Here is a 27,876-nt window from a genome sequence, read left to right as displayed (position 1 = left end):
TAAAAAGACTTACCTAGCAGGGGGAATTCCTCTCTTAGAAAGGTCCACCCTTACTTTCTCTCCCACATGTCTATAAATCTCCACTATGGCCAATATTGCGGCATCTCTCACCTGCCAAAGAATGTAGAACTTTAAAAAAAATACATGAAATACAATAAAATACTTCACCCTCAAGGTAACATTACACTAGTAGACAAACTTGAAGCTCAAAGTTGGTTTAAATGACTCTCAACCCTTAAGAGATTACAACAGGTCATTAACAAAAACCAGGAGAACCTCCCAAGAAACTGTATAAAAGGTTTTACAAAAATCTAAGAAGCATTAAATAAAAGTTACTAACAGTGGCTTTTAAAAAGTCTTCTTTTTGTAATAAGATTGTATAAAGAACTGCCAATAATTGTGTGAATACAAATCATGATCACAGTTAATTTATTTTCCTGGTACAAAATTGCCTTTCAAGAATGTGACCTGACTTTAAACAGATATTTATACACCAATGCCGACAGTATCATCATTCAAAACAGGCAAAAAGTGGAAATAATCCAAATATCCAAGCATAAATGAATGGATAAGAAAAGTTTGGTATATATACATACAATGGAATATTATTCAGTCTTAAAAAGTAAAGTCCTGACTGACGTGGCTCAGTGGGTTGGGTATCATTCTGCAAACCAAAAGGTCATCAGTTCAATTACTCATGAGGGCACCTGCCTGGGTTGCAGGCCTGGTTCTAGGTTGGGGGAGTACGAGAGGCAATCAATAGATATTTCTCTCAAGCACTGATGTTTCTCTCCCTCTCTTTTTCCATCCCCCTCTAAAATAAATAAATACAATCTTAAAAAAAAAAAGGAAAGTCTGACACATGCTAAGACATGGATGAACTTTGAAGACATTACACTAACTGAAATATGCTAGATACAAAAGAACAAATATTGTATGGTTCCACTTTTATGAAGCACTTAAGAGTAGTAAAATTCATACGGAGAGAAAGTAAAATGTGGCTGTCAGGAACGGAGGGGTTGGAGGGAATGGGAAGTTACTATTTAATGGGAAGACAGTTTCTATTTAGTAAAATGAAAAGGCTCTGGAGATGGATGGTGGTGATCGCTGCACAACAATGTGAGTGTGTTCAATGCCACTGAACTAATGGTACACTTAAAAATGGCCTGAAATGGTAAATTTTATGCTGTGTATATTTTACTACAATTAAAAGGGAAAAAATGTGGTCTAAAGACAGGAATTTGGAAGACAGCTCTAGTTCCCCTGCAGAGTTCACTGTTAAAGAGCAAATGAAGAGACAGAACTCTTCACAGACCTCCAGAGGCAGAGCTAGTTAGGGCCTAAAAGCAGGGGAAACCTTATCTAGGTTATTCCAAATGTGTAAGCTGTGCCAAAGCAGTCATAACCAAGATTCAATTCTACCAGAAGGGACAAGACCCGGAACACACCTCTGTATTATGCCTATAGTACATACAGCTTAGGTAAAGAAATTTCTATCAAGTGATACTCCATTGGCACAAATTCTTTTTGTTAAATAGGGTTATGACTGTTGCAAAAAAGCTGGTATGCAACCATTTGGAAATAAAGACAGAAAGCCAATAACTTGTTCTCACAATGAACACTTAGCACTACAGAAGGGAAGCAGATTTATTTGTTACTCAAGTTCCAAACTCAAGAACTATCCTTTAAGTCTCATCTATCCTTAATTCCAGCTAAACAATGAACAAACCTAAGCAACTTAAGTGAATATATAGTGTGTTCCTAAAAACTAACTTTGGTGGATTTTAAAGGAAAACTTGAGGTGAAATCTTAACTTCTCTACCCCTTTCCATCCTTGTTCTTTTTCTTTTTAAAATGGAATAAGATCACTGGCAAAGATGGTGCAGCTAAAAAATTAGTCACCACTTGAATGTAAATAAAATTTTACCTGACTGCTGGAATCTCCAAATAGCACACACAAATGCGGTACCAACTTGCTGAGGACTAATGGTTGAGCTCCAAAACTAAATACAATTTGGGAAAAAAAAAAAAGAATTTGGTTTTATTCAAATAGTAAACAAAATATCATTATACTTTCTTCTTGTCTGTATTAATAAGACAAACATGGTAGAGAGCACAGGCACACATCATTAAAACATGAAGGATATGAGACACAAGCAAAAAACTAATTCTAAACAATGTTAAATATGCAAACTTGGAGTAATCACAACTGACAATGAAAACTGTCAATACAAGATCCAACAGAGCAACATGTTCAACCAATGGCACTCTTAAACCTGGCAACCTCTCAGTCACTCAAGAAAATTTGAACTTTTGCTTTAAAATAGTGATTTTTTTAGACTCTGGGTCTCAAATTTGCATTCCAATAAAATCTTTATTTATGCTTATTAATTTCTGATGATGTCATGGGTTGAAAGCAAATGATAGAAGAGCCAAAAACCACAAAAGTTGTGCAGACTGAATGCACTTACAAGCTCTAGATGGCAGAAAGGACCACAGAGGAATAAAAGAAAATAAATGAAGGTATAGTTAGAGAAAAGGAAGTAACATTATAGGAAAAGCTGAAAGCTATTATATATTACCTATCTTGCTACACAGAACTTGAAAAAATAATCCAGAAAGAGAACAAAAGTTCCAATTTACAACCTTTTCAGATTGGAGTTCTGAGCCCCTGACATCTTTGCTATCAGAGCTCCGCATACAGCCACCAGGTTCACTGTCTAGTTCCCCGGGAGAGTCCTGTTCAGTCCATGACTTTCACAACCACCCCCACTGTTCTAGAAAGCCTAGGTGGGGAAACAGCTACAACATCTGATACACCACTGAGTTAAAAACCGTTCCAAACTGGGTCCAGAACACAGAAGTAGAGCCTAAGTTACATCAACATTTTTGCCATATGAACATCTACTTCGGGTAGCAACTATTAACAGGCTAAGAAAAAACACTTCTCATAACTAGTAATTTTAAATTAACATGAGAGATAATACTACGTACACAAAAAGTCAATAAAGGTATTAAATAAAATAAAAACTCTTGTGCCAGAGAGCAGTTAATAATGATTTAAAATTTATTTCCATAGCTTTCCTTGCGCTTTGTGAAATGCATACTGCTTTTTTGAGAAAAAATGAAAAGCATAGGCAGCTGTTTTCAGTAATCATAAAACTTACATGTTTAAGGTTTCAATAAGACACAGACACACGCCTTCTCGGGATCGAGAATTCTTGTGCTTAAAGCCAGAAGCCAACTGTTCCCAAATGTGCTATTCAAAAGAAAAGTGAACATGTATAACAAAAATTAAATACTCATGATATAATCTTTTATCTATTCTCAAACTTACTACCAACCTTATTGGTAAATGAATTTTTCCATTGGACTGTTGACTTATCTACAAGTTTTTCTAAGCCAAATTTGCACTGATGTGCAAATTGTGCTCTCACGCAATTTTTAGTATCTTAATTACATTTTTAGTTTTTATTTTATATCTTTCACTTTAGTATTAGTTTCAGAAAAACTATGTTCAACACCTAAAAACCTCAGAATTACCAAGGACATAGAATGTGTTCTAAGCTTTAGAAATCTTCAAAAACAATGCTACCATTATAAGCCCAGCAGTCCAGTAAGCATTTTAAAAGGTCCAATGTTGCTTAGCAACTACTACAGACTGTCACATGGAACAGGCTGTTTCAACATTTTATGATTCAGGCTTTTCTCCTTTTAAGATTGGACCCAAATACAGAAACATATTTAGGCAAGTCATTTTATTGCTACCCACTGCAATTTTCTTTTGGAAAAAGCATAAATAAACCTATACAAATAATCTAAAACAATTACATGGCTTTGGTATAAGAAGGAATCCAGCTTTATTTTTCCAACTATTTGGCTGATTGTCCCAATCAAATCTTTCTCTACATTTAGAAACACCACCCTTACCATTTACTAAATTCATGTATGCACACGCATACACACCCCCCTCTTCCTGGCCTCTATTCTTTTGAAACTTTCTGGAAGGTAACTTGGAAGTTTAAAAACAAACCAACCTGACTCAGCCCTGGCCAGGTGGCTCAGTTAGTTGGAGCATCATTCCATATAACAAAAGGTCATGGGTTCGATTCCCAGTCAGGGCATACACCTAAGTTTTATGGGTTCAGTCCCTAGTTGGGGCTAGTACAGGAGGCAACTGATTTGATATTTCTCACATCATTATCTCTCTCTCAAATCAATACACATATCCTTAGGTAAAGATTTTTAAAAAATGACTCAGCAACACCATCTCTGGAACTCTATACTTATATTTATGTCCAAAGATACATGTACAAGGATGTCCCTTACAGTCCTGTTTGTAATAACAGCATGTCAAAAACAAGTTGAAATTTGAACCACTGAACAACTGTGGAAGGATATCCACCATAGCTACTAACAAGGACTTTGGTTAAATCTGAGAAAATAGTTCACTTTTGTAATACAATACTCTTTGGGTTATTATAAATCATGTAATATCATAATTTTTAATCTATATTTTAAATAACACAATATCATTATATATATTTCAAACTGTAATATTATTCCACTTAACATGGTGGATACCCATGGTACTCTGTATATACATGTCAACTTACTTCTGTTCCTTTCAAACACCTTCATATAAGGGCAAATTTTTTCTACTGTACTTATAAAATACAGGTTGCTGTCATAGATATATGCCTTTTACAATTAGTAACTACCTGTTAAATTTTTTAAAAATACCTTCCTGTCTCTGTAAGAGTTGCAGAAATATATAGTGTTCAGTATTTTTCAAAACAAGCTTTTGCACTGAACATTTTATAATAATGCAAGTAAAGAAAACCATAAAATCCTAAAAATAATATTATCAGTATATTGTCAAATCACTAAAATCTGAGTTAGCTTTTTAAAAACACACTAAAGAGTAGAAAATAAGAAAAAGAAAAGCAAAAAACCAGAAAGTTAAATACAGATTTTTTTGTTGCTTTTCAAGTACAGTTGTCTCCATTTTCCTGCCACCACTCCCCCCCAATCCTTCTCCCCGTTGGCTTTGTCCATGGGTCCTTTATACATGCTCTGTGATGACCCTAGACATCTTATCTTAAATTTCAACCTCTTTAAACCGTTAGCAACAATTCCCTGCTTAAAATTTCAGCCTTCATTTCCCCTGAGGACTGACTTGCTATGATTACCATCTGTCCTACTGATATTTCATCATTAACTAGCAAAATCAAAATTCTAAAATGCAGGCCTACCATGGGCGGTGCTACTTGATCCATTAACTTCAGTATCAGATTCTGAGCTTCATCACGAACCTTGTCTTTGGCATCTCCCATTCTGTCTATTAAAGCTACAATAACTAGAGAATGAGAGAAAAGAATAAATATTTAAAATTCATCGAAATTATAAACTATATTTTACAATAGTACAAACAGCAATTGTTTCCATAAATGAAAAGTTACGAGGTAAACCAATTATTCACTTCTTTATTCATGAGTCTAATAAAAAATAACTGAGAAGCAACTTCCAAAAGAATACATACAGTATGACATCCACTTATAATAATAATGTTCAAAAAACAGGAAAAACTAACCATCATTCCATTTAGGGATGTGTATAGACATCAAGGTCTACAGCTCAGCAAAGGGCATGATTATCCCAGAGGTCATGACTGTGGCCGCCTCCGGTGGAGGGAGGGAGGTGTCGTCAGGAAATGCAGAGAGGGCACATCTAAGGAACTGGCAGAGTTCTAGTTTTTTGACCTGAGCCAAGTCTAGTTTCTAGACTGGTTTTACAATTACTCCTCAAATTGTGTATGTGTGGTACTGTATGTAGGACATACTACACTTCACTGACAAAAACAAAAAGCCTAGTTCACTGGAATTGAGGTTTTTCTCTACTAGGCCCAACACTTTGGCACTATTCCGTAAAAGGAGGGAGGAAAGGAAGTCTAGAGTCCATTTTTAAAGAAATTTTCATGAAAAAAGATTTTTGTAGCTATAAATCAACAGAGCAAGACAAAGAAATCACATCTATTATGGGTAAGGGTAGAGGGAACTGGGGGGGGTTAGAATTCAGAGGGCACAGGTTCTTAAGTCAGCTTATAGGGCAAAAATATGTTACAGTTGAAATTATCTTTCTGTAATTCTTTATATTACCACTACCACTTAGTGAGGTCTGTGACACATTATTTCATCTCTTTTTGTCTTTATTTCCTTAACCCATAAACATCTGTAGCAGTCCTCACTTCAGAAGATTCCTGAAAATTGAAACACAGTCAAGCAACTCAGGGAGTGAAGAGTACTGAGCAAGCACTCTCTCTAACACCTCACCTACTGTTCCCCTCATCCCAATCACCGGGCATGATCCGAAGCAAAGAAATTAATGTCTTTTGTTTTTCTTTGACATCACAGGTGTAGCCATACTTTCCCCGAGGAACTGGAGGCTGAGTCCTAGGTTAAACAAGGAACGGAGCTCTGCCCACTGGTTTGCACAGGTGGTTGGAGCACCTTTCCCTACACCAAAAGGTTGCCAACCACTCAGGGCACAAACCTAGGTTGCGGGTCCGATTCTTGGTCAGGTTGTGCATCGGAGGCAACCAATCCCTGTATTTCTCCCCACCCCTTACTCTCCCTCTGAAACCAACAAATGTACCCTCAGGTGAGGCTTTAAAAAAAGGTTTTTTAAAGAATCATGGAGTAAAGAAAAATTCAGTGTAGGGTAAGGTTATTCTGTAAAGCTCCCAGATATTATCTAAAGTAAATCTTTAAAAGAAAAAGAAAGGACCATGGAGAAGAGGATAGGATTTCAAAAATAAATAGCACAGCAGAGGCATAAACAAGTTAAGCCAGAACTAACAAGAGTGAGCAAGTTTCTGATTAGCTAGAATGGAGAAGAGTATTTGCTGAAGATCACAAATAAATAATGCTATTGAAATGGAGAAGGGACACACATGCTGAGAGAACTGGAACACCAAAGAGAGCAAAAGGAAGTGAATTCTGAAAGCAGAACAGTCCTGGGGAGGCAATAAACTAGGATTCTGGTCCCCGTATTCCCACTGCCTCACTGTGAGCAGTCAGTACATTCAACCCCATCTGGCCCTCCTTACATCTGAAAAATAAGTGACATATGTAATGTCCAGAATTACTCTCAAGTCTAAATACTGCCTATAACAACTAACAGTAGGGAGCTACTAGAGGGCAGGGGTCACAAACATAAACACCTATAGTCAAGGCGGTATGGGGAGTGCAGAAGATGAACCAGGTCTAAGAACTGCAATATTTCTGCCCTGGCTGGTGCATAGCTAAGTGGATTGAGCGCGGGCTGCGAACCAAAGTGTCGCAGGTTCGATTCCCAGCCAGGGTACATGCCTGGGTTGCAGGCTATAACCCCCAGCAACCACACATTGATGTTTCTCTCTCTATCTCCCTTCCTTCCCTCTCTAAAAATAAATAAATAAAATCTTAAAAAAAAAAAAGAACTGCAATATTTCAACCCCGCTGTGTTGTAACTGATATTCTCCATTATGAGGAAACAAGGGGACATAGGAGAGACTTATGAATGAAAAGCTCACAATCTGAACAAAAGGGAAGTTACAACACAGCTTCAGTCAATAATTCCACGTGAGGGTGGAAGGTCAGGGTTGCCATATTGGCCAGTTTTTCAAAACAAGCCACAAATATGAATTTTTAAGTAAAACTTGCTAAAGTTAAACACTGTTTCAAAATGTTTTAAGAAAATACACACAAAACACATTCACAGAGCAAAGTTTTAAATACCTATAATACGGATTTTAAGCAGGAGACTGACACAGTACAAAAGTCCTCTTTTCAGAAGATACCCAACAAAGAATGAATTGAAACAAGGTATTGATTTAAAAAGGAATAGTAGCCCTGGCTGGTGTGGCTCACTTGGCTGGAGTGTTGTCCTGTAACCTGAAAGGTCGTAGGTTCAACACCTGGTCAGGGCACATACCTAGGTTGCAGATTTAGTCCCCAGTCTGGGCATGTCCAAGAGGCAACTGATGGATGTTTCTATCTCACATGATGGTTCTCTCCCTCTTTCCCCTCTCTTAAAATCAATAAGCATGTCCTCGGGTGAGGATTAAAAAAAAAACTCTGGCCAAGTAGCTCAGTCGGATGGAGCACTGCCCTAATACTCGAAGACTATGGGTTCATTCCCCGGTCAGGGCACAACCAAAGAACACATAAATGGGTGGAGCAACAACAAATTGATGTCTCTCTCAATAACAACAACAGCAACAACAACAACCTCAGGGAAACTAAGATGCTTCTGCTGAAAGGATAGCCAGACAATAAAAATAAAAGTGGAAATTGGGCCCTGGCTGGTGTAGCTCAGTGGATTGAGCATGGGCTGCAAACCAAAGGGTTGCCACTTTGATTCCCAGTCAGGGCACATGCATGGGTTGCGGGCCAGATCCCAGATCTTGTGGGGGCACACAAGAGGCAACCACACATTGATGTTTCTCTCCCTCTCTTCTTTCTCCCTTCCCCTCTCTCTAAAAACAAATACATAAAATCTTTTTTTAAAAAATGGGAATTGACAGAATTTGGTGGCATACAAAAATATGAAGAAAAAAGCTGACCAAAAATAATTCGAACGTGTGATGATACATTATGAAACATTAACTTAATCCATGAAAGAAATTAACAAACATCTGGGGTTACCCTTAAGTGTTTCTATATAACAAGGAACTAAATCCACACCAAATCCACTCACCAAAACACTCCAAAGGCACATGAAGGTCACTCAGATTTAGAAAGTAGGTCAGAGCCAGCTCTGTAACCCTAACTACTACACAAAGAAGAGCACTGTACTGGTATAATGCTCTTCTTTACAAACACACTGTAAGTAAGTGCTGCTTGAAGTATGGCCAGTAGCCCAGGAGCAGTCTACAAACTATTTGTGGTAAGAAAAATTGAGTGTGTTTATATAATGCAGTTTTTGAAACCATCTGACCAAAGTAATTTTATGTTTGTTAAATCTAATAATAAAAAATTGGGTCTTCTATTTTTTTTCATTTAATTTTGCTGTAACTTATTTTTATTGCATTTTACAAAATACTGGTCTGCAACAGACTAGCAATGAAAAAACTAGCCCTTCACAACAGATCATTTGAAAAGTGGTGCTATAAATTATATTATACATTTTAATATGTTACAAAAAGTAAAAATATAGTAAAATCTTTGAAAATAAAAAGTATAAATTTATTAGCATTATATTTAGTAAGTTTCTTTTCTTTCTTTGTCTTGAGGGAATATAATTATCTATTTGAATATGCTTAAAATATTTTATAACTGGGTAAATTATAATGCTAAGTAGTAGATCTCCAAGTTGCACAAAGTTACACTTTTGAGTTTATAGAGAACTGACTACTGTTAAATAAAAACTATGAGAAAATATCGGTATGTCAAAATATACAACAATTTTACTTATTTATTTTTATCCTCACCCAAGGACATGTCTACAATCTTTAAAGAGAGGGGAAGCAGGGCGAGACAGAGGGAGAAACACTGATGTGAGAAAGAAATACTGGCTGCCTCTTGCCCCTGCCCCAACCAGAGATTGAATGCACAACTTAGGCATATGCCCTGATCGGGAATCAAACCTGTGACCTTTTGGTTCACAGGACAATGCTCCAACCAACTGAGCTACACCAGCCAGGACTATAATCATTTTTTAAAATTTTTAAAGATTTTATTTATTTATTTTCAAAGAAGGGAAAGGAAGAGAAATATCGACGTGAGAGAGAAATGAAAAAAAGGAGGAGGGAAATATCGATGTGAGAAGCATCGATTAGTCACTTCTGGTATGGGCCCCAACCAGGGACTGAATCCACAATCCCAGTGTGTGCCCTGACCAGAAATAAACTGAAGATCTTTCGCTTTGCAGGACGGCGTCCAACCAACCAAGACACACTGGTCAGGGCTGCCATAATTTTTAAATAAACAAAGTTAACTTACCCATTGCTACATAGGACTTAAATCGTGTTGATAATCTGTCCACAAAGGCACTTAAAATTTCCAATCCCATTAATGATACCTAGAGAATGAAAAAATTTTAATACAAATTACCTATACATACTTTAATATCAGTTTATAATTGCTGACATACAAAGATATTCATATAATATATTACCAAGTTTTTAAAATTATAAAAAGACTGAAGTTTTCAGGGGTGAATAGTCATGAGGTCAGGGTACCCTACTCTCAAATGGTTCAATAATTATAATAATGATGTGTAAATATACAGGAAGATAGTGATAAAGCATATTTGGCAAAATGTTAATCATTGGTAAATTAGGTGAAAGGTACACAGTTCACCTGTGGCTTTTCTGTAATGTTGAAATGCTTCCAACGTAAAAGTTAAAAATTAAGAGATCTTTAATTACAGAGAAATTCCAGCTTCTGTCTGGAAGAAGAAACTGGAAAAAACATCACTTCTACTGTAACAAGAGAAAGCCAAACAATTCATAAAACCAGTAGCTATTTTTGAACCCATTAGAAAGCTTAGGCTGTAGAATAACCTGAAATCTGAGGAGGGACAGAAGCCCCCAAGGAGAGATGGGACAGAAGCAGTAGGTCACATGTGGCAGAGGACAGAAAAAAAATGAAGCGGCTGTACAAGTGGATAAGACAAGTCCAGCTACATTTAACTCATTGGTAATAGTTGAGTGTGGACCAGCATTAAGACACAGAAACCCTAGTAGCCACAGACACAAGGAGAGTTCACACCCACTTGCAGGCTCCTTCTCCACAAACTTCTAGTGGACATTCATAATTAAGAGTGGAGACAGGCAGGAGATGGGAAACAGTGTATCTCTGTGGTCTCACAGGAAGGGAGCAGCTAACTCTGCAAGCAGGACGCAAACCTTCCCCATAGCCATGCCCTAAAAGAAACAAAAGCTGAAGTTCCTGAGGGAAAGGCAAACACTGTCACAGATTAAAAACTCAAAACTGCTGAGTAAAAAGTTGGGGGGGGGGACCCCTCTTCCTCAGAGGGAGGAGCAGAAAACCATCCTGGGCTCAGATGATTCAAGGTCTCCAGTTGAGGAGGGGTAGGATCTCTGATGAAGCCTCACCCCCAAGATCAAATCAATGACCTGCACACTTTAAATGGGTGAGTCCTATCAATGAGCTATTTAAAAATATAGCTGAAAATACACAAATAGACTCACACATAAAATTTAACAGAAGATAAAAGCAGTATTTCAAACCAGCAGGCAAAACACGCACATTTATTAAACTCTCACTTAGGAATCTATCTCTGAGGTGTATCAGCAAATTATGAAAGAACATGCAAAGACTATACATTGCAAGTCTCTAGAAACTATTCCAAAGTTCACCAATATGGGACAGATTCAATAAATAAGGTATATCCACACTACAGGTACTATAACACTTGAAAATTAGGATTATCCTAATTCTGGTATTAAAATGACCTTCAAGATATATTAAGTAAAGAAGCAAGCTGGGGAAATGTATGTATGTATTTTAAAAAGGGACTGCAAATAAGTATAGATGGTTATAAATGTTTATTTAAAAAAACAAAGAGCCCTAACTGGTGTAGCTCAGTGGGTTGGGCATTTTCCCCAAAACTGAAAGGTCACCAGTTTGATTCCTGGTCAGGGCACACGCCTGGGTTGCAGGCCAAGTCCCCAGCAGGGGGCATGTGACAGGCAACCCACTTTGATGTTTCTCATCCTCTCTTTTCCCCTCCCTTCCCCTCTCCCTAAAAATAAATAAATAAAATCTTTAAAAATATATATAGAGAGAAGTAGTAAAATCTTAGTTCTGAAACTGATTTAGAGTATCGATATGAAGTTACATGTATTTTTCTTTAAAATTAAAATAAAACCTAACCCTATGCATTGGGAAAAAATCTATAAACAACGAACAAACTGTAACAATGAGTTCCACTAACACCCACACTGTATTTCCTACATACCATTTCCAACTAAAAGGAACCAGAACTTCTTGGAGAAGTGGCTAATTCTAGGGCAGGAGAGGAGACACAACATTCTGTGATATCAGGTAGCAGAAACAGTATCAAAGATTACCAGGGTTATGTCAAGGCTGGATAGTTTTATTACCAATAAGGATAATAACTGCATTGTCTTGAAATGTATTATATATGTTCGAATACAAGAGTTCATAATGGTAACAAAAATTGGGGATACTAAAAGACAACCTCATTCTTTTCATAATTAGTAAACAAAAGGAAAACAATATGAACTCTATCTGCCTTTCCATATAAACCATACCACTGAGTAAACAAATAGTAGTAAATGGGAGAAGTTTCTCTTTATGAAAGTATTCCAGCTAATAAATGAAGGCATGACAATAGGAATATCATTTTGCAAACCCTAATGAATTAAGTGATCTAAACATTGAATGTTTAGATATGGAGTTAGAATGGCTGTTGCCTTCCCAATGTTATGTGCCTCTTTAATGTAAAAACACTACTTATTAAAAAACCTTTTTCTTTTTAACTTTATTGTAGAGAGGGAGGGAGGGAGGAAAAGCAAGGGTTGGGGGGGGAGAGAGAGAGAGGAGAGAGAGAGAGAATCACTTTGTTGTTCCACTTAATTATGCATTCACTGGTTGATTCTCTATGTGCCCTGACCAGGGAACAAACCAGCAATCTTGGCACACAGGGCATGTGCTCTAACCAAATGACCTACACCAGGCCAGAGCCTAAGCAGTCTTGCAGAGAGAGAGAGAGAAGACAGAGACAGAGACAGAGACAGAGATTGGGAGAATCTGAATGATCAAGCTTTAGATCTGATTACTAATTTATAGGAAATACAGAGGGAACATATATCACAAAATAAAATCACCAAAATCCAGAAGTGGGCCATATGTAAAATCCAAAAGTTTTAAAAAGAGATACTGAAGGAGAGACAGATTCAAAGAGACTTAACAAACATGATAAGTGAGGAAGGCAGAATAATCACCTCCCAAAGGTGTTCACATCCTATCCTACCTTCCAGGACCCATGACTATGTTGCCTTACCTGGCAAAACAACTTTAAACATATAGCGACTTTAAAGATCTTCAGTGGAGAAATTACCATGGATTATCCTGGACCCAATGTTATCACAAGAGCCCTTCCAAGAGTCAGAGCAGGTGTGATGATGGAAACAAACAATGATCAAAGAGAAAGGTATGAAAATACTACACTGCTGGCTTTAACAATGAAAGAGAAGTCCATACACTAAGAAATGCAGACAGCTTACAGAAGATGGAAAATTCGCTCCTAAAGTCTCCAGAAAGAATATAATGCTAATGCAATCTGGAGTATTATCCTAGTAAAACCCATTTTGAACTTCTGTTTTTGTTTTAAGCTACCAAGTGTGTGGTGATCTGTTACAGCAGCAATAGGGAACTAATATATATATTAACAAAATCACACTGTCTGAATCTTACTTGGATCCTGATTTTCTTAAAATAACTGATTTTAAAATTTGCATGATATTTTAAAACATTAGAAATGTGAACCCTGGATATTTGATATCAAGGATTTATTTGTCCACATATAATAATGATACTGAGGTTACATTAATAATTTCGTTATTTATTTATTTATTTATTATTATTTATTTTTAGAGAGCGGGGAAGAAGGGGAGAAGGAGAGGGAGAAAAAAAACATCAATGTGTGGTTGCCGCTCATGCATCCCCTATTGGGGACCTGGCCTGCAACCCAGGCATATCCTCTCTGCCCAGGTATCCAGCTGGCGACCTTTGCAGGCTGGCACTCAATCCACTGGGCCACACCAGCCAAGGCAATAATTTTGTTTTTAAAGAGCACTTATCTTTAAGACACTAACTAGAAAGACTCATGAATGAACAATATATCTGTGACTGATGATAAAGTGATGGGGTAGGATTAAGCCACAGAAGGTGAATTTATTTTATTCTGTCTGCCTTTATATATGTTCAAAATTCTCCATGAGGTTTTTTAAGAAAACATAGTAAGCATGATTCCTAGAACATACCCTTAAAACCCAGGAACAGTTCAAGGATGTCCACATTCTTTTGTGCAACCTCATCCTAAGAGTGCTAGCCAGTGTGCCAAATCAAGCAAAACTAAAGGACTGAAAAGCAGCAAAACTGTCGTTATTGTCTGTGACTATTACATGTACAGAAAACCTAAAAGATTCTTCAAATAGCAAGAAAAAGATTTTAAATTATATAATAAGTAGGCTAACCATTAAAAAAATCAATATATAAAATATCATTTGATTTCTCATGCCACAAAACAACTCTAAAAAGGACACATGGCCTTAACAATACTCTCAAGAAGTATAAATTACCTAGGGAAAAATCTTTTAAAAATGTGCATGACACCTCTTTGGAAAAAATAATGAAACACTAATGAAAGACACTAGAGCCTAAACAATTTTCATGGATAAAAATAAATCCATATCATGAACATATCAAGTTTTCCTCCAAAAGATGATATTCAATGTAATTCCAAAAGAGTCCCAATTTTTTTGGTACAACTTGACTATTTCTAAAATTCACATGGGTTAATAAATAAAGACACACTAATAGTCAACACATTCCTGAAGAATATAGTCGGCAAATTTGATAGAGCAAATCAAAATTTACCATGGAGCTACTAATAATTTTCCTGAATTTCCATTTGGACATCTTTCAACTTAGCCTGCATCTTGGCTAAAGGCTCTGTAAGCAGAATATTAAAATCCCCCAGAAAGAAGAAAGGAAAACAACTAAAGCAATAATCTACTTTGCTCCTCACCACTTCTTTAGGAACTCAAATGCCTCCATTCAGATCCTTTAAAATATAAAAGCAAAAATCATGTATTTTCTAAGAGATGTATGTCAAATATAAAAGTAAAAACATAAATATATATTATATAATATATTAAAAAGATAAAAGAATGTATTTTTGATAAGTCCCAGAATATTTCCTATTCTTTTTCTCTGTTTCCACCTCTGATTCACAGGTGAATATATGTGAATAATCTGATGTCAACTGACTCCAGAATTTCAATTCAATATAACATGTAGTCTTCCAAATAGTTTAAATCAGAAATGTTGTCAAGCAACAATGGCACTAAGTAACTGCCTACAATAGTAATGACTACCCCCAATTTAAGAATCACAGCTAAGCCCTGGCCAATGCAGCTCAGGGGATTGAGTACCAGATTATGAAACCGAAGGATCACTGGTTCGATTCTCACTCAGGGCACATGCCTGGGTTGCAGGCCAGGTCCCCAGTGGGGAGCGTGGAAGAGGCAACCACACATTGATGTTTCTCTCCTTCTCTTTCTACCTCCCTTTCCCCCTGTTTAAAGTTAAATAAAATATTTAAAAACAGAATCACAGGTAAAAAACTTTCCATGTAAAAGTGAGAGAGCCTGACAACAAGAGTTCCTGAAATCGAGGAAGGGCAGAAGGTTAATTCATAATCATGGATGTTTTCTATAACAACAACAACAATAAAAGGGTGTATACTGGTCATAACAAACATACTCCTGTTAATGCTTCTCTCACAGTACATTTCTTCCCCACAAATTAACTCAGCATCTAAGGAAATGAGTGAAAAGAATGGGATAGAATAATTGCCAAGTGGACATGGATGCCCAGATCAAATGAGCAAAACCTGATGGCTTACACATTTTGAAAATCTGAAAGGAAATACCAGGTTATTTGCACATAAATACATAAATAGTAAAACTATTTCCCTCTAAAAAGGAGGGAAACAGGACTTAAAATTAAAGATACTGATTAATTTCTAGGTGGAGCTAGGGGGTCGAGACAGGGAACTATAACTCACAATTACCACTTCCAGACTCATACCCAGGAACAATTATTCCCAACTAGGGTATGATGTGGAGCAACCGTGTAGAACGACACAAAACATTGTTCCCTAGAGTTGTACAGCCCAAAGGTACGTGGCCATACTTGGCAGCCTTGCTGCCAGCTATTCAAGTAAATGAAAAACCCTTTCTGAAAAAGTTACCAGAGCCTAGAAATCTTTTTTTCTTTTGCATGGTTTTAGTATACAAGTTTTCTAGGAATGCAGCCAGAAAGTAAGTCAAAGGACAAGTGTGCTTTCCTTTATTGATTCAACAAATATTGAGAACCTGCTATGGGTATAAATCTGGAATGGGAATCTAAAGAAATTCCAATGCCTTCAATTTTCTCAGTGAAGTAGGAAGCAAGGTCATCAGCTGACACTGATAACAGAAGAAGAGATACTGATAGATCTGTGGGGAGAGGAATAGATGTAAAATAGTTGCCTGAGTCAGTGAATGAATGAACTAAGAAAATACAGTATACTTTAACTGCCAAGCAACATGAAAGGCCCATTGGGACATCAGGATTTTAAAATGAACCAGTTAGAGGTTTTGTGTTTTTCTCAACCTCACTGCAGCTGCACTGCTGCAGGTATGGGGTAGGCAGAGTTGGTGTAACCAGGAATGCATTTTATCAAATGAGGACCATAAAAAAGCAAGAGTGAGCAGAAGGGAATTAAGAGCCAATGTAAGGGTGTGACTGATTGACAAGCATATCGAGCTCAAATAAGAGGACAGTTCAAAGCGAAACAGATTGGAGGTCAGGTGGAATAGTCAAATTCTTTAAGTTGGTGTACTCAAAGAAATAAGGTTCAGAATTTAGTGCTCTAGAATTATCACAATCACCAACAGTAAGACTACCGGTGACGTCTGAACCACCAGCAACCACGCATCTACAGCCGTCTGCGCTGGCAGCGGTAGGTAGCTTTCATAGCAATAATGTGTACTGGCGCCATTGTCTATGTCTTCTTGGGGGGTCAGGGTGGCACATTTTCATACTGAAATATATTTTATCTCATTAAATTATGTGTAATTTACCTTGTTTGTACAGTTAGGACATTACTGGGGTTTTTAAAGATCATATTTATTGGGTATTATCTCTAAAATGCACTTCCTGGCTATAAAAAGAGGCATTAAAAGAGGGCAGTAATCTGACAGGGTTCAGAATAACTGCCCAAGACAAACTCATGCACATATGCAAGTTGAGAAGGCAAAAAGACAGTGTTAATAGTAAAAAATTAAAACTTGGATGTTCATCGATGACAGGTAACAGGAATAGGCAAGATCACTTTTTTTTTTTTTTTTTTTTTTTTTAGCAAACTAAACAATGATACATTTGGCCCTGGCTGGTATAGTCCAGTGAATTGAGCGTGGGCCTGTGAACCAAAGGGTCACTGGTTTGATTCCTAGTCAGGGCCCATGCCTGGGTTGCAGGCCAGGTTCCCAGTAGGGGATGCATAAAGGCAACCACACACTGATGTTTCTCTCCCTCTCTTTCTCCTTCTGTTCCCTTCTCTTTAAAAATAAATAAAATCTTTTTAAGAAAAAAGGGAGATTGCAAGAAATCATATAGCTGGACCTACAGCTACATTACATATCAAGGAATACACAATGGTGTGGAATTTTAAGTGTATAATAAAGGATGAACAGTTTATGTCAAAATATACAGTTCCCATAGTCCCAAAGAATTTATGCCAGAATACGGCTTTAAAGTGTAAAAATTTAGGAAAGTATGTAATTGAAGAAGTTCCAAAATATCATAATTAGCAGTAGAAAGTTAATGAAAGCTTTCAGGTATTGCTCTAAATCAGAATACTTACTACAGAGAATCATTCGAAGTTTAAAAACATAGGTCATTACTTTTTAGTGTGCTTCAAAGTGTCAAGGCTGAGATGTCTGGATATGTATAATTACTCAGAATATATAATTTATATTGATATTTGACATATTTTGAGAAGGAAATATAAAATTGATTCTGGTCTCACATGAAAAAAGATACATTAAGAAATTAATGGTTTATAAAAAACACAATCACAGTGATGCCAAAACTGAAAAGTATCATCCTTCAAAAGGCAAAAGGATTCTGAAAAAAAAAAAAGACTTGAAATCCTAGCACATTACCTAGCCCAGCACTAAATAGTTACAGTAGAAATGCTGTTTATTATTTTCTCCATTTTTTATAATCAACTTACTGTTACAGCTGTAGATATACAATATAAAAAAATGAAAGCAGAGCTCACAAATGATAGGATGCTGAAGAGGTTTACAAAAGGACAGAAAAGGAAAAAGAGTAGGAAGACCCCAATCTCCCTAGGTTCGAGTACTCCTCCAACAATTTACCAGGTCTATGACCTAAAGGAAAATACAGTTTCCTACAAAATGAGGAAAATATTAGCATCAATTTTCTAAGGCCATCTTAAAGAATAAAATGAGGTAATGCAAATAAACCACATTGAGACAGTGCTTGATACTAAGGACTCTTTAAATGGTGATATTTAATTGAATTTTATAAAGACATTTTATTGTCATAATAAAATGCCTTTTAAAATTTGGGGACTCCTGAAATCACAGGACTGTCTTCAGCAAAAGTTAAGTGCTAGAGTGTATTATATATATCTGTTTCCATACTTTTCATCTTCAAGTCTGACCTCTCCACTGAACTTGACCCCAACTGCTTGCTTAAATATCAACCTGGATGTTAAACAATCCTCTCAGATCTAACAACATAGTCAAACCAAACATTATACTTACTTCATCCAACTTATTCTCTCAATCTTCAATTCAGTAAACAGCACCCTCTATTGGTGCCCAAGCTAAGCAATTATCCTTAATTCCTCTCTCAACCCTCACACTCATTCCAAGGGGAGGTCCTGGGGCTCTGCCTGCAATTCGTATCCCAAACTCCCACTTCTCAGCATTGCCAATGTGACCAAACCAGCCTCAGCCACCATCATTTCCCTGCTGCTTCTGTTGCTCCTTTACAGAGACCACACTCCTCAAAAAAATCCCTCCCACCCACGTAAAACTCTCCAATGATTTAGAAGAAAATCCCTTAAGTCTCTTTCCACCTGCCTCCCCACCTTCATCTTTCTTAACATCTCACTCACTTGTTAAGCTCTAACCATGCTGGCCTTCTTTATGTTCAACGAAACTAGGGCCTCTGCATCTGCAGTTTCCTCTGCCTGAATCTTTCTTCACTCCTTTATTTCTTTCACATCTATAGTCAAATTTCACCTCACTTTCCTGACTATACAAAACAGTCTCACTGCACGCTCATACTTTTAGAAACACTTGTTACCTGAAATCATCTAATTTGTATACCCATCCACCTTCCTCTTTCTCATAGGACCTCCATGACCCGCAGGGATCTCACTCTCCAATCTCATTTAAATCACCATCTCTTCAGGTCTTCAGAGACCAGCTATTTACAATTCGAACACCTGCATCCTGCCCAACACTCCCTATTCCCTTCTCTGCTTCCCTCCAAAGTAAGTATCACCATCTAACATGCAGATCTGAGTTCTCTACCTTGTTTATACTCTCCCCACTAAAATCTAAATCCGTAAAAGCAAGGGTTTCGGTCATTCCATTTCTATTGCATTGGAAGTGTCTAGAAGAGTGCATTCCTGCACACAGTAGGTCCTCAATAAATACTGAGGCTGAATGAATGAGTTTTGCTAATCTTGTTCACTACTGGATCATCAGTATAGAGAACAATACCCAGGATATAGTATAGTCACTCAAATTCATTGAAGCAATGGCAGTTATTAAGACACAAATCTGAGGTGCTAGCAAATGCAAAGAAAAATTACATTTTGCTCAGCATAATTTAAAATGTAAGTACAATTATCTGTGTGTAGTTCAAGAAAATTCTGATACACTTTTTCCACGAGTTAAATATTTTCTTGTATCCTGGGTAAAAAATGATGATCTAGTTTGGTAACTAAGTTTATAAAACAAAACAAAACAAAACACCAATTACAATGTCTTCTCTCTAACAATGTCAGAAAAACTTCCATATAGCATTCCATAGAAAGGAGAGAATGATTCAGGAGGGAGAGCGCAGAACTGATGAATTAAGGTCTCTGAGTAGGCAGGGGGGCATAGGATCTAATGTGCATGTGGAGGGATCGGTATAAGAAAGACAATTCATTCACTGTAACTGAGCAGTAGAATATATGGGCATCTACAAGGAAGTGTGTAGATAAGGTTGTAGGAGCCTATGGCAGCTCTCTTCTGATTGCTGACATTGTCTCAAGCTATAGTATCTACTGAGGAGCATGGGGAGAATGTGTAATAAAAAGATGAGAATTCAGGTCAAATCTGATGCACTTGTCCTGATGGATTCTAACTCTTAAGGACCAGTTAAAGGAAAAACACAGCACTTGACTGAAGTAGTGCATAGAGGCTTAAAGAAAAATTGGGATTCTGTGGTATTACAGAAGCCAAGAGTGTTTCAAGAGATGGGACCGCTCAACTGCCCTTCACTGAGGGCACATCTGAAGAGTGAAATGACCCATAGCCAGCACTTGAGAAAGGGAATAAGCACTACTGTTGGATAGGACAGTTCTAAATATTATTACTAGATGTGATTCTTGCTAAGTGTTAAAATGTAGCATAGTATTTTACAGACACGGCTGTAAACAGGATGAGTCTGACAGGGATGAATGCAGCTGCAAAGAAGAAATCAACATGTAGATGACCAAAGAAGAGTCTATAAGCAATGGCTAGGCCTCCCTTTGGATAGGCAGAGCTTTGGATATGAATCCCCTATATCCTTTACTTGCTGCCAGTAAAGAAAACTACCTTGTGACAACCATGTCTTGTGTTTGAACTAAGTTCAAGTTCCCAAACATTACCAAAGAACTGACTTTCTAAAACAGCCTATGTAGCAACATAAAATCAACTATCTTAGTGTTTATATGCCCTTCTTACAGTTAGAAAATTTAGACTGTTTCTTCCACAGAAATAAGAATAATCCCCAAACAGTAATGATATATTATTAGTAACTTTTTTCAATTTTTTTAAAAAAGTGAGATAGTATGCAATGCAGCATCAAGGTAGTAATTTTCAAACTATTATCCTGTAAAAGTCAATCCTTTTCAAAACTTACATAAATCTCACTATAAAATCTTCATAACAACTCTAGAGTATGCATTTCTTCTCTATGAGGGCAGTTTTCAAAGTACAGCCTATTCACTAGGTTATACAATACATTATTACTAAGAAGAATCACTTCATTCCATTCACGGCAGGTTTGGCCAGCATTTTAAAGCAACACTGCCACCAGAAGACTAGAAAGAAAAGTAACTGCTAAACACTATAGTACAGGCTAATTACAGAACATTTACCTGGCCTCCCAACGGGGCTACATTACAACCTGCCTACCAGCAGCTCATCAGAAACACTTATTCCTTCCCGTACTTCATTCTTTTATTTATTTACTTATTTTTCTGCATCAGCTAACCTGCTAGGACATGGTTTCAAATCCGAATCAGTCCTCCTCAACTGCGTCAAAACGAGATGACAGAGCATTCCGTTCCTCTCTGTCGATATTAAATAAAAAGCAATTAAGTAATGCCCTAGGGTCAGCATCTTTTTATTAGATTTGACAGTACCTGATTAAGCTCTACAAGGACCTTAGAGATGAAGAGCACAACCTCCCAGACACAAAAATTACATTAAAAAAAAAGAAACAGGAGATGAAGGATGAAGATCACTTATTAAAGAGGGATTAACTTGGCATCTCTTTTAAAAAGTTGTATTTTAATGTCCTATGTCTTGGTCTAGGTAGTGTTTACATAGGGATGCACAAATGCAAAAAGTCTTCGTGTCCTTTACGTATGTAAATAATCACTGGGTTGTTTTTTTTTTTTTTTAAGTAATGATTAAACACTGTGTCCTAATGCCAATAAAGCTGGACCGTGTCAGGGAATCGCTACATTTGTCATTGTTCACAACTGCGGAAAAAACTTGGTCGTCGTGGGAAGTACCTCCCCTTCACCGGCCCGGAGAGGCAGGCTCGCCAGAGGACCCGCGTGTCCTGGGGTCTCCCCTTCACTGCGTGGTCCCGAGGAACCAGGCGCACACCGGAGACCCGCCAGGCCGACCCGCACGTCCGGATTAAAGGGCTGGCCGGGGAGGGCGTGCCCGGCCCAGCCGCGCCGCCTCCGCTTACCCGGTAGTTGCTCGAGCCCACCCAGCCGGTGAGTGCGTCGATCGTCTTGCCCAGGCGGCCCAAGTCCTCCTCCAAGTCCGGGACCGCGCCGGGGGCACCGAGGTAGAGCAGCAGCTCCTGGCCGACCTGCAAGCGGGTGCCGACGTCCTTCTGCTGCACTTGGGCGCTGAAATACTCCATGCTGCGGGGCTCCATGGTCGCGGCCGCCCGCTCGCCCGCCTGCCCGTGAGGGGCCAACTTTCGCCGAGAGCCGCCCAGCCTCCAGTGCGGGTCCCCGCGGGAACGGGCGCGACACGCTGGGTCCGGCCGAGGAGCAGCTAGCGGGGCGCGGCGGGCGGCGGGAGCAGCGCCAGGCGCCTGGCGGCCCCCAAACTAGTCAAACTCGGCGCCCCCCGGCACCCAGCCCGCTTCAGAGGCCGCGGCCGTCGGCGACGTCAGCACGCGCGTGACGTCAGCGCGACGTCGGCGAGCGCCGGCCTGTCGGGAATGGACCTCTGCGGCGGTGGCGGCGGTGGCGGCAGTGGCCAGTGCGGAAAGCGCTGGGTGGACTGGGGCCCCGGGGGAGGGCAGTGAGGTTACTTCGGTCGGCAGACCCTGGAGCCCGACCCTTCCCCTGCCGACCCTGGAGGCCGACCCTTCCCCGCCACGCGTGTCACAGTCTCCTATTTCGCTCGGTGAAATACAGAACGTTTCCCAGTTTTCCTCCGCCTAAATACCAGATGGGAAGGCATCTGGTATTTAGAATCTCTCTTCCCCAACCCCAGTCCCGTGTTTTCAACCTGGTGGAATGCACTCCTTCATTAAAACAAAAACAAAAAAAGATCATGACCCCTGTTTCCAGCCACCACCACCCCTGGTTGGGTGACCATATAATGCTTTGTTTTTTTTTTAAACGGAACTTCAGTTTCCAGAGAGTAAAATGCACAGATTTTGAATATGCAGTCCGTGACTTTTGGCAAATGTAGTCACCAGTGTAACCACCACCCCAACGAGGATGTAGCACGTTTCCACACTCCGGGAACTTTCCAGGCAATAACCGCAGCCTCCCCAGGGAATTCTAACCTGATTTCTATCACCTTAGCATAATTTTCCCCGTTTTTTCACATCACATAACCTAATACAGTCTGTACTCTTCTTGAGTCAGGCTTCTTAGTTTAGTGTTTCGAGATTCATTCCGGTGCTGTCGGTGTTTGTTGTCGCTTTTTGTTGCTATTAATCCATTCTATGGAAGCACTACAATTGTTGATTTCCCTGTTTACAGACATTTGCATTGTTTGCAGTTCTTTATGTTTATAAATAAAGCTGTGTTAATGTTGAAGTCATTGTGTGAACAGTTGTGTTTATTTCTCTCGGGTAAATACCAAGGATTCTGGAGGAGCTAAAAAATAATAACACTTTACCTCCCACCTTCTAAATTCTTCTAGCTGGGCTGATAAATTAACAGATTAACAGGAGAAATACAATTTTAATACATGGGCACATGGAATTAACGTAAGCATGAAAATTCCAAAGATAGGTAAAATTTGGTATATATGTTATTTTGGAAAAGGAGAAGGGAGATCTTAGATTTCAAAAGGGAGAAGGAGCCATTCATAGGTGAAGAAGAGCAAAACACAAGGCAGGTAAAAATTTGCTAGGAAGCCCAGGAAAAAAAATGAGACTGGGGCAGGATCAAGTACATAGGTTCCCGATCCACACCCTCCCATCTACTGTACTCAATTCAGATTCAGCTAAGGTTAAGATTTCTTTCCTGGAGCAAGTTTTTACATCTGAATCTCTTAGGTGGAAAGTGAGGGAGAGTCAAATATTCTGAGTCTTTTCTGAATAACCAGCTTAAAAATCAATATCCCAAAAGCCAAAACTTTGGTTCCCTTCAACTGGAGTTACTGGGTGTTAAAACTGTATGTTTAACTTTAGAAGAAACTGCCATATTACACTCCTACCAGCGGTGCTTGGGAGGTCCAATTGTTCCATGCACTCCACAATATTTAGTATGGTAGGGGTTATTTGTTTTAGTTATTTTAGTGGGTGTAAAGTGGTCTATAATACATTCTAAATGCACACTGTCTTTATTTTTCTGCCAATTATTGCCACCCACAATTTAGTAATTATCTGTATAATTGCTGTCTCTTTCACTATGTACAAAGCTCCAGGATCATTTGTTTCCCCTCCGATGGTGCTTGGCAAATAATGAGCACCCAATCAATTTAAGTTGAACAAGTGAATGAAATCGACACTGGAAATGTTCACAGTAACAATATAATAATAACAATAAGAAGACACTCCAAATTCAAATAAACCTTTCTTTTTATTCTGAGGGTTTTTTCTTAATATTTCCTGTGTTTCATATTGTACTTTGTTGTAAAGTTTCTTCCATCTCTAATTCACTGTAATTTTCCTGAAGCTGGACCTCAAACAAGTAAATTGTTCTTACTATGCCTTGTGTGTCTAAGTTCAGTACGTAAAGGGTTGCAGAAGAATATAAAGAGAGGGTGCTGCCTATGAGATGTTTCCACCTTAATTGCCAGTGATCAGGTGCAATATGGAGCATAGAAAAAATAAAATATAGGAGACCTGGATACTAAGTTCAGCCCTACCTGTGGCTATTACCAAAAGTTATGGCTGCTATTAGTCTTGTGTTGTCTATGTTCACTTGTCCGAACTCAAGTAACTCAAGACTCACATTAGCTGGTATGTGAGTTATACCTAAATAGTCTTTAAGTTATAAGATAATATGATGGCATTTGAATAACCCCGCAAATAACTGTGAAATGCTTAGTAAACACTGGTTACTATTATCTATACATACTCTATGTGTATCTCATTAATTCATCAACAAATATCTTTGGAGCACTTAGGTGCTAGACACTGTGCCAGGTTCTATAGATACAAAGTTTGTTTAGGTCTGTTATCGACCCACAACAAACTTATACAGAGAGAAAAAATAATTGACATTTCCAGGATGCTATGATAGGGTAAGCAGAGGGTTTTTGGAAGCCTAGATGAAAGACTCCTTGTCCAGATGGCACCGAGAACAGGCATAGGAGAGCTCTAAATCAGAGAAGGCTTCCTGGAAGAGTTTATGTTTAACTTGAGGTTTTTAAATTACATTTTATTGATTATGCTATTACAGTTATCCTAATTTTTCCCCCTTTGCCCCCTACCACCCAGTAACCTCTACTCTGTCAGGCAATCTCCCTAACTATTGTTCACATCCATGGGTCATGGGTAGGTTTTTTGGATACTCCATTTCCTATACTTTATATCCCCAACCCTATTCTGTAACTACCTATTTGTACTTCTTAATCCCCTCACCTCTTCTCCCACTCCCCCACATCCCCTCCCATCTGGCAACCATCAAAACATATCCATGATTCTGTCTCTGTTTTTCTTGTTTGTTTTTCAGATTCAATTGTTGGTAGACATTTATTTTTAGCCATTTTTTGTATATAGTTTTGATCTTCTTTTTCTTAACTAAGTCCCTTTAACATTTCATAAAATGATGGTTTAGTAATGAACTCCTTTAGTTTTTTTCTTGTCTAGGAAGTTCTTTATCTGCTCTTCAATTGTAAATGATAGCTTTGCCGGATAGAGCAATCTTGGCTGTAGGTACCTGCCTTTCACAGCTGAATGTTTCTTGCCAATTCCTTTTAGCCTGCAAAGTTTCTTTTCAGAAATCAGCTGACAGTCTTATGAGAACTCCCCTGTAGGAAACTAACTTCCTTTTTCTTGCAGCTTTTAAGATTCTCTTTATCTTTAACCTTTGGCAATTTAATTATGACGTCTTGGAGTGGGCCTCTTTGCATCCATCATAATTGAGACTCTCTGTACTTCCTGGACTTGCATGTCTATTTCCTTCACCAAATTAGGGAAGTTTTCTTTCATTATTTTTTCAGATAGATTCCAATTTCTTGCTCTTTCTCTTCTCCTTCTGGCACCCCTATTATGTGAATGTTGGACTTGTTGAAGTTTTCCTAGAGGCTGCTTATACTATCCTCATGTTTTGGGATTCTTTTACTTGTTGTTGTGACTGATTGTTTTTTGCTTTCTTATGTTACAAATCATTGATATGATTCTTGGCTTCTTCTACTCTACTGTTGTTTCTCTGTAAATTGTTCTTCATTGCAATTAGTGGATCCTTCATTTCAGACTGAATTTTTTTTATGCTGATGAGGTCCTCACTAAGTTCCCCAAGCATCCTTATAAGCAGTGTTTGAACTATGCATCTGATAGATGCTTATCTCCATTTCATTAAGCTCTTTTTCTGGAGTTTTATCTGTTCTTTCATTTTGGCCCAGTTTCTTTATCTCCTCATTTTGGCAGCCTCCCTGTGTTTGTTTCTATGTATTAGGTAGAGCTGCTTTGACTCTGTGTCTTGGTAGTGTGGCCTAATGTAACAGGTGTCCTGTAAGGCCCAGTGGCACAGTCTTCCCTATCACCCAAGCTGGGTACTCAGGGTATAGCCTTTGTGTGGGGCGGGTACACCCTCCACTCATAGTTGAGCTTTGTTTGCTGTTGGCAAATCAATGGGAGGGATTTGCCCAGGCCAGTCAGCTTCAAGGATTGGCTGTGACCACTGACCACCAACCTCTGCCCTCTGTGGAGGATCAGCTGTGCAGGGGCATGGTGGTGGTGCTCTGATGTGATCTGTAACTGTCCACTGGGTATGCTGGCCCTGAGGTTTTCCAGGTGGTACAGACCAAGGTCAGCCCCTATCTGTGTTTTTCCAGGGGCTACCTTGCCTGAGCTATAAAGCAATCTGAGATTGCTGCTACTTGTGCTGGGCTTGGAGATTCCCAGGTGAAGCCAAGATTTGAACCTAGGCTGGCTCCTGCTAGTGCCAGGCCTGGGACTCACGGAGGCCAGCTGTTGCTTGTTTGAGAGGATTTAGGAAGTTGTGCAGTATGAGCCAAGAATAGCCATTCACATGGAAAAGCAGCTTGGGTGGACCCATGTATTGGGTAGGGTGGAGTCTCTGGGGATCTCCAAGATGGGTCAGACTGTGTCAGCCAGGCTAATAGAGTCTCAGATATGGCACCAGCTTGCCAGCTCTGTGGGGTGAGGGTTTAGAAAAGAGACAATGGCCTCTGCTTGCCTTAATGCCAGACACTTCATTTCCTCCCTGTATGCCACTGGTGCCTTTCAAGCTGCTACCCTGGTGCTGGAGCTCAGAGGGAGTGAGTCTGAGTAGGTGAATCCATGTGTATGTTCTTTAAGAGGAACTGGTTGGGGCTTCTGAAGTTTATTCCACTGATTCAATCCTCGCTGGTTCTGCAGCCACAAGTTGTGAAGACTTATCTTTCTGGCACTGTAACCCAGGGCTAGGGGGCTTGGTGTGGGGCTGGGACCCCTCGCTGCCAAGATATCTCTACCGAATTTTTATCTATCACACATGGGTGAGGGACCAGCCTGTTCTGCGTCTGCACCCCTCCTCCCAGGGTTGATGGATTTGGTTTCTTTAATTCCGTAGTTGTTAGACTTCTATTCAACTCGATTTCTGAGAGTTCTGAGTGGTGGTTGTTCTCTATTTTAGTTGTAATTTTGATGTGGTTGTGTGAAGAGGCGAGCCATGTCTGCTTATGCTGCCATCTTCTAAACTGAGTTTTAAGGATATGGAGGAATTGGCTAATTAAAGCAGTGGTTCCCTGGAGAATAATATGTTTATTTATAAGATGTAGTGTCGACTATTTTAACTTAACATTTGTTATTATCATTACACACCTACTACAAAATCTATGTATTTCTCTATATTGCCTTGTCTGTCCTAGGTTGAATATCAGTAGAACAGAAAGTTCTCGGAGTTTCTAGTTCACAGCATTCTTACAGGTTATCTCATTCTTTTTCACACACT

General features: G+C 38.8%; 1 protein-coding gene across 17 annotated transcripts in view; it reads right to left on the bottom strand.

Annotated features, from left to right (window-relative positions):
- CLASP2 (cytoplasmic linker associated protein 2) overlaps window positions 1–22,441 on the bottom strand; it is a 153,338-nt gene extending 130,897 nt beyond the window's left edge. For 9 of the 17 annotated variants that reach the window (XM_028518048.2, XM_028518052.2, XM_036030546.1 and 6 more), the window contains exons 1-6: window positions 22,026–22,440; window positions 9,984–10,062; window positions 5,256–5,359; window positions 3,168–3,259; window positions 1,928–2,003; window positions 14–111 (exon numbers count right to left, since the gene is read on the bottom strand). In XM_028518048.2, coding sequence (XP_028373849.1) covers window positions 14–111; window positions 1,928–2,003; window positions 3,168–3,259; window positions 5,256–5,359; window positions 9,984–10,062; window positions 22,026–22,220 — 644 coding nt within the window. In that variant the 5' untranslated portion in view covers window positions 22,221–22,440. Of the gene's footprint in view, window positions 1–13; window positions 112–1,927; window positions 2,004–3,167; window positions 3,260–5,255; window positions 5,360–9,983; window positions 10,063–22,025 lie in introns of all 17 variants that reach the window. The other 8 variants (XM_028518045.2, XM_036030544.1, XM_036030547.1 and 5 more) reach the window with 1 other exon arrangement.
- Between the last annotated feature and the right edge of the window lie 5,435 nt (window positions 22,442–27,876).

Source organism: Phyllostomus discolor, chromosome 7 (genome assembly GCF_004126475.2).
Source record: "Phyllostomus discolor isolate MPI-MPIP mPhyDis1 chromosome 7, mPhyDis1.pri.v3, whole genome shotgun sequence".
In the NCBI taxonomy this organism is placed as follows: Eukaryota; Metazoa; Chordata; class Mammalia; order Chiroptera; family Phyllostomidae; genus Phyllostomus; species Phyllostomus discolor.
The sequence above is the reverse complement of the archived record's forward strand: the minus strand, read 5'-3'. Positions and strand labels throughout refer to the sequence as shown.